The sequence below is a fragment of the Ursus arctos genome, unplaced genomic scaffold, assembly GCF_023065955.2.
Source record: "Ursus arctos isolate Adak ecotype North America unplaced genomic scaffold, UrsArc2.0 scaffold_22, whole genome shotgun sequence".
In the NCBI taxonomy this organism is placed as follows: Eukaryota; Metazoa; Chordata; class Mammalia; order Carnivora; family Ursidae; genus Ursus; species Ursus arctos.
Window position 1 is genome coordinate 56,775,087 of NW_026622897.1, and position 7,313 is coordinate 56,782,399.

A 7,313-nucleotide genomic window follows, 5' to 3' on the forward strand; every position below is an offset into this window, starting at 1 on the left:
GCAGGTTCTGACCGCAGCTGTTCTGATTATTTGGGGAAATTACTTAATCACTTTGGACATCAGTTTCCTCATAAAAATATTGGGGATAACAACTGTTTGTATTTCATTGGAGGATTGTGATGATTTGGTGAGATTATGGATATGAAGACTGGTTTATGTTCAAGAAAGGATGGCCATTACGGTTCTTTGTGTTTCAGGAGCAGCCTATACTATTTATGGAAATGTGATGCTTACTGCATTATGTTAAAATAATAGCACTGTTTGCATTTCTATCTCTCTTTCTTTCTTCCTTCATTTCCTTCCTTCCTCCCTCCCTCTCCTCACTGTCTCTCAATTCCTCCCTCCCTCCATCCCTTCCTTCCTTCTTTACTCTCTCTTTCTCTCTTTCTTTCTCCAACTTTGTGTTATGTATGGTTTCTCTCAACAATTAGGTAGTGCTTTATAAAGGTAACCTTGGGCGATTAACTTTTGAGTCTTAGTTTCCTCATATGCAAAATATACTACTATCTACCTCCTAGAGTTGGTGTATGGATGAAATTACATAATGCATATAAAATGTCAATAACACAGAGAACTTTCAACAAATGGGAGTTATAATTACTTTTGTTAGGGTGGTTCTTTGGACCACCTTGACTTCACATATATAAACATATGTGTCTTGTGGATGTCTTTGGCATTCTTCTGAATATTTCCCAGGAAAAACTAATAATACCCACATTTCAAATGTGACTTGATTTTTTCAATGCTTTATTTCATGATTAGTAATTTATTTTCAAAAAACACTGAAAATCATTATATTATTATATTGTATACCTGAAAGAAATATAACACTGTATATTAATTATACTTCAGTAAAAAATGCTGGAAACCAATTTGCTTATTTTGTTTAAATATTCTACTGGGAACATTTACAGGCAGGGATGACTTAATTGTGATGTTTTTGTCACCAAAGAAAATTACAGACTTAAGAAAATTTGATGTATAATTTTGAGGCATAATTTGAGGCAAATTTGAGACATAATTCAGGAATCCTCTGTTTTCAATAACTGAGGAGAGGCATGGAAAGAAGTGTTTAGTTCTAGAAAGCTCAGAAAAAACTAATGTTCTTAGAGGATCAGCAGTAGTAATTCAATGAACATGAGAGTGCCAGCAAGATATTCTAAGTGATAGCTATATACTTATTATGTGTTCTGTTCAATTATTCAAATATCCCTGTCTTCTCAGTCCCTCATTATGTTGCCCCTCAATAATACCAATGCTCAACCTCTGACCTTCTTCCTGACGGGTATCCCAGGCCTGAGAGCAGCCCAGGTTTGGATCTCCATCCCTTTTTGTCTCCTGTATGTCATCGCCCTCTCTGGGAACAGCATGATCCTATTTGTGGTCCTTCGTGAGCGGAACCTCCATGAGCCCATGTATTACTTCCTCTCTATGCTTTCAGCCACAGACCTGAGCTTATCCCTGTGCACGCTTTCCACTACCCTTGGTGTCTTCTGGTTCGAAGCTCGAGGAATCACCTTAAATGCCTGCATTGCCCAGATGTTCTTTCTCCATGGATTTACTTTCATGGAGTCTGGGGTTCTGCTGGCCATGGCCTTTGATCGTTTTGTAGCCATCTGTGATCCGCTGAGATACACCACCATCCTCACCAATGCCAGGATTGCCCAGATTGGGATGAGCATATTGATAAGGAACATTGCTGTCATGTTACCAGTGGTGCTCTTTGTTAAGAAGCTGTCCTTCTGCAGGGCTGTGGTCCTTTCACATTCTTACTGCTACCATGTTGATCTCATTCAACTCTCATGTACAGACAACAGAATCAACAACATCCTCGGTCTGTTTGCAATTTTCTCTACAACAGGGTTTGATTGCCCTTGCATCTTGCTCTCCTATGTGCTGATCATCCGATCTGTTCTCAGCATTGCCTCCTCAGAGGGGCGGCAAAAAGCCTTCAACACCTGCATATCCCACATTAGTGCTGTTGCCATCTTCTACATCCCCCTCATCAGCTTGTCTTTTGTCCGTCGCTATGGCCATTCAGCACCTCCATTTGTCCACACCATCATGGCCAACGTCTTCCTTCTCATCCCTCCTGTGCTCAACCCCATCATCTACAGTGTGAAGACTAAGCAGATTCGAAAGGCTATTGTCAAGGTCTTAATTCAGAAGCAGCAACAAATTTAATCTCTAGTCATCTCAGAGTAGAGAGAAAGCCATATATGAATGAGTGCTTCAGTAGAATGGGGTAATTGCCCCCAAAGGGCCTAGATTGTCTTCCAACGTTAAACTAAGTAACTTACAGATTGTGTGATATTTGCTTAGTTTCCTTGTCACTAAGTTCATATTAATATCACCTAAATTATGTTTTGTTTTCAGTGTAAATTGAGATGATGTATGTAAACAACTATTCATATTTGCAAGTAGTATGAGACCTGAATAAAGTATTCATTCAGACTGCATACAATTCAAAAAGTCCAGATTTAATGTAGGAAACTTTGTTAATAAACCAGTTGTTCTTTTCTGAATGATATCCAAATTGCAATTTAATGAATTTGATTTTTTCTTCTTAAAATTCTTAATTAACTGCAAAAATAGTCATTCTATAGAGTATATCTTCTAAGCGTATCAATGTAATTCAACATTGGATCCTATATAGGTAGTTAGTTTGTCCTTTCTTATGTGTAGGAACATATCTGATGTACATACAAAGTGCCGTATCAAATGCTCGGGATCGGTTCCTGCTGCTGTTAGTGAACATTAAAAGTTGGTCATAGCATTACTAACCACCCAGGAGTGAGGATTACACAATGTTTCCTCAAATTAACCTTGATGAAAGGGAACTCATACTTTTGGCTCATGTTTTATCTGTATATCTCTGCCATTATGACTCCATCTGTGGGCCCACTGGGTCAGCAGTAGCATAGCCAAAGCTTGCTGATATTTACACGTAGCTTCTTTCTATTGATTATTGAGTTTCTCCTCTGAGGTGGGTACTGTTTGGTGGATATTAGCATGAGATACAAAGATTTTCACCCTCCGTGTCCACTTCAGTATGTATTTCACATACATCTATAGACTTCCTTATCTCTCTTCTTTCAAGTTTGCTAGTTCCATTCACTGACAAGGCTTTCAGCAAAGTACAGAAGTCCATGCATATCCACATACGTCAGGCAACCTCTGTTTCCACACAAAGTTAACAACCAAGGGCACCGTCCATTATGGGAATTTTCCTTCACTCCTTCACTCTTATTTTTTTTTTATTTTTTGAGTCCCCTGATGTGTGAGGCTGTTGTACCACTGTATTCTACTTCTGGTTAGTACCAACTTGCCCAGCAATCCATCCATAAACCAAGCCCAAATATTTTCGTTCTCTTCCAGTAACTTATCAGAACCTTCATTGAGGCCATGAAGGTTAATGGAGAGGCATCTATAAAACAGTGACAAGTGTCATGGGATTCTGGAACAACTATTCACAAACTTTATTTGTGCTTACTTTGACTTTGTACTTTGTCTTTCCTACTGTAATGGTTCCAACTTCACAGATGTGATAATATGAAGTTTTCCCAGATCATAATTGTGATATAACCAATTAGTGACTTAGGCCTCTTGGAATAACCATAGGTATGAAAATCATTGTGTTCATTGTGAGATAAAGTTTATCCATAATTCCATCAATCATCTTGCCCCAATAATCTCATACTTTAATCAAAAAAGAACATGATGGAATGTTTGGTTGCCTATTATCAGTGCAAGATCATATTCCATGTCCAATAGTCCTCAAGGAATTGGGGTATTCTCCTTTCCTCAATGAACAAGTACATTTGTAAATGGACAAATTTACTTTTTAAATTAAATTTTAAGCCCGTGAAGTTACTAAGGTGTCTATTGGTGAAGTTTGCAAAACAATCTGCCCTCTGGGTGTGCCAAGAAAGGTGCCAAGTCTCTGAGCTCCGGGTGCCAGACAAGCTTATGGCTACTGGGCACTGCTGGCTGGAACTGAGTACTAAAGAAAGCACACAGTGCCACGCAATGGAAAAATAGCATGTTCTGTGGGAGTCCAGCCAACAAAGCACACAGAAACCAGGAAGAGCAAACTCTTCTCCCTTCAGTGTTCCTCCACTGCCTTCCACTGACAAGTCTTAACATACTGTCAGCTGACAAAACAAAAGTATTTACATTACAGGGTCCAACACCATCGTCATAAAATGGGTAAAAAGGAATTTGGAGCTGAGAGATGGTAAATAAATAATGAGCCCATCACCTTTATGGGTGACTATGGACCATTCCTGCAGACCCAACTCTGAAGCCTTATCAAATATATCTCATAATAGTCCATCCAGGAAAATAAGGAGGGAAATCTTTATCCATTGGATGTCATTTACCATTGGTCCATGTTTATCCTATGAGTTGTTAATTCCCCCATACTTCCTCACATGTATGAATACCAAGTGAATACCTGAGAATGTGTCATGCCTCAGTGTCAGCCCTGGGGCAAGAAGCAAGAGGAGCACAGTGCAGGCCTAAGGCAAGAGGTTATCATGTGCTCCCTTTGTGGAGCCAGCCAATGAGCCATGGGTCTGGTTGTTGCAGCAATGACTGGACAATAAGGCCAAAAGATTTGAAGTGGTACACTCGGAGACACTGAGTCATGACAATATCTCAAACCCTGATGTTCTCACCAGGAGAGGTTGTAGGTTGACAGAAGGCTGGTTGTCTCCAAGTGAGGTCTGAGCCATCTCTCCCGTCAAACTGAAAAGCCACTCTGTTCTTTTCTGGTGCAAACTTCAGTTCCCCATTTAACTCCATAAATCAGTGAGGGTGGCATAGTTACCAAATTCGATTTCTTTACTTTTTTTTTTAACCTCAGAGAAGAGAAATGGGTCAGAAAAAGGTTTCCATGGGCCAAGGGTTTTGAAAGGATGGAGGTAGCTCCAGGACAATGGGGGAATTTCCACAAGCATATAAAGCATGTAGAAGTGGCCTCAGAGAGAGCCGTTGAGAACAACTCCTTTTATAAGGAGTATTTTCATTGTGAAATTCATAGCTTTTTACGTTAAAATTATAATATTAGCAGTAAACAAAAAAGAGGAATGATGGAAGGGAAGAAATGGAGGAGAAGGGGCTGGGGAAGCAATTTGAATTGGCAAAAGGAAAAGTGGAAGAGGATAATCATTTTATTTAATATTTTACCTAAATTTTCTTAGGTAAATTTTCCTTTTAGCTAAATTTAGCCCTTCTAGGGGCAGAGTTCTCACTGCCTTACTCCCTGATAAAAGAATACAAAAGAAAACAAAACACCAGTTGTTGTTGTTGTCGTTGTTGTTTGTCTAGTTCCAGCTGCTTTTCCTCCTGGTGACACTGAAGCCATTTCTGGATCTAGAGATCAAGGAATGTTCAACTCAGAATGATGGGAATATGTCAAGGAATGCTGGGAGGATGTAGCATAGACATGATCAGGCCATATATTTCCATTATGATCCCAGACAGATGCTGGATTAAGTACATCAAGGTTAAGAATTTGTATTACTTTATTTAATGCTCTGTGTGTGTGTGTGTGTGTGTGTGTGTATACACACACTTTTCTCTCATATATATACATATATATGTATATATATATATGTATATATATTTAAAACTGATTTTCACAATCAAATTATAGGCCTCTTTTCTCCAATTTTCTACCTCACCTATACTGATGACTGTAGCTCTTACCTCTAGACATCACCTTTTATATTAACCTAAAGACCAAGGGATCATTGTAGGCTTATGTAAATTGGTTCATTTATCGGTTGTTACTTTGTTTCAGGGTGAAGGTGTTTAACTAAATCTTATTTTCTGTTCTGTCTCTGAAAACCATGTCTTCCTAAATGTGCCACCAGAATTATAATTTTTATTTATTTCCAATTTTCAAAGTTGAGGGCTTAATTAAAACTGATACTTCTGACATCAGGGGTCAAAAATGCTTGTGATTGTGGACTTTCCTTTCTGTTTTATGAGATGAAATGCCTTCACTGGCCAATAAATATGAAGGGACTGGATATAAGAATGAAGAAGAGGAGGAGTCAATGATAAATTTGAAAGCTTGTGACCTACCTAAATCCACTCACACTTAAAATAAAAGTCAATGTTGTGATGATCAAACAGAAGATATCTGTGGGCAGCATTCCACATAAGGTCTGTGATAGTCTTAGATTGAGTCTAGTAAGGCATACACTTACTCTTGGAGCCATAGTTGGATATAGGCCACCTTACCAATGTCTGAGACAGGCTCTCCTCAAAGCCTGAACCTGAGGTAGGAACAGGATCTCAAGAGTTAATTAAATCTGCGAGTGTGAGTCAGAGACTGCTCTCTGCATTTCTTAGGAGAGCCTGTTATTGACAGACCATGATGAAGTTAGAGAGTCATTGGTCCCAGGGGATTAGTGCCTGTTAATTCTCAGGGGGATATACCTATGCTAGGAAAGAGTATGAGGGTATATACAAGAATAGGGATTCCCAACATGGTGCTAGCACAGAGAAGTTACAGAACCTGAAGAATTTGAAATCTTTTTACCCTTACTCTGGGATACGGAACCCGGGAGCTTGGTAGGTGTCCTAGAGACTCTTGAATTTTCCTAAGACTATTTTGTGTTTCCTAATGAAAACTCTGAAATTTATAGAGATCAATCTTATGCCTTTGAGAAAGCTAGAGGTAAAAATGCTTCATGGGTTGTCCAGCCTAAGGAATCAAACTGCATTTGGACAGCACTGAAAGCTGAAAAGCATAGGGAACATATGTGGGATGGGGTACATCTTTGTATTTGCATGATGAACACAGTTGAAAAGACAATGTTGTCAACAGTAAGTCATTTCTTTAGTACCTGAGTCAGGTAGGTAGCTTGTCAAAAAGAACTCACACATGGAATCTTAGAAATGACCATTTTGAGGAGACTTTTGAATAAGAATGGATAAAAAGTGTATTATCACTTTTCTCCCTCTGAATCCCGCATCCCTGACAAGGGCAGAGTGTCAGCGGCACTATTGGGGTTTTTTCTGGCCAAGAGCTGTGAAAAGGAGAGCTACTCAGGGTGTGAGTGATGCTGGCACCAAGAACACGAGCAGGAATAAGCCCCAATACTGGAGAGAAGAACATGAATTGGTCACCAATCTAAAGGGTAGACACTGAACAGCCAAGAGCGATGGCAAAGGAATCCAAGACCAGGGAAAGGAGGGCAAGAACTATGGCCATTCTGAGCTGGACCAGTAGGAATTGCATGGAAACAATGTATTTCAAGCACCTACAAATGGCAGCTGTGGTATGTGTTTCACCTCAA

At 39.4% G+C, this 7,313-nt stretch overlaps 1 protein-coding gene across 1 annotated transcript; it reads left to right on the forward strand.

Moving 5' to 3' along the window:
* Positions 1-1,198: 1,198 nt before the first annotated feature.
* LOC125282484 (olfactory receptor 51F2) lies at positions 1,199-2,217 on the forward strand. The gene has a single exon (XM_048217354.2). It carries the CDS (start codon positions 1,234-1,236, stop codon positions 2,182-2,184), a length of 951 nt encoding a protein of 316 aa, XP_048073311.1. The 5' UTR covers positions 1,199-1,233; the 3' UTR covers positions 2,185-2,217.
* The last annotated feature ends 5,096 nt before the right edge of the window (positions 2,218-7,313 follow it).

Excerpts from the sequence above, each read along its gene's own strand:
- LOC125282484 (XM_048217354.2), top strand. The coding sequence starts at position 1,234 with ATGTTGCCCCTCAATAATACCAATGCTCAACCTCTGACCTTCTTCCTG.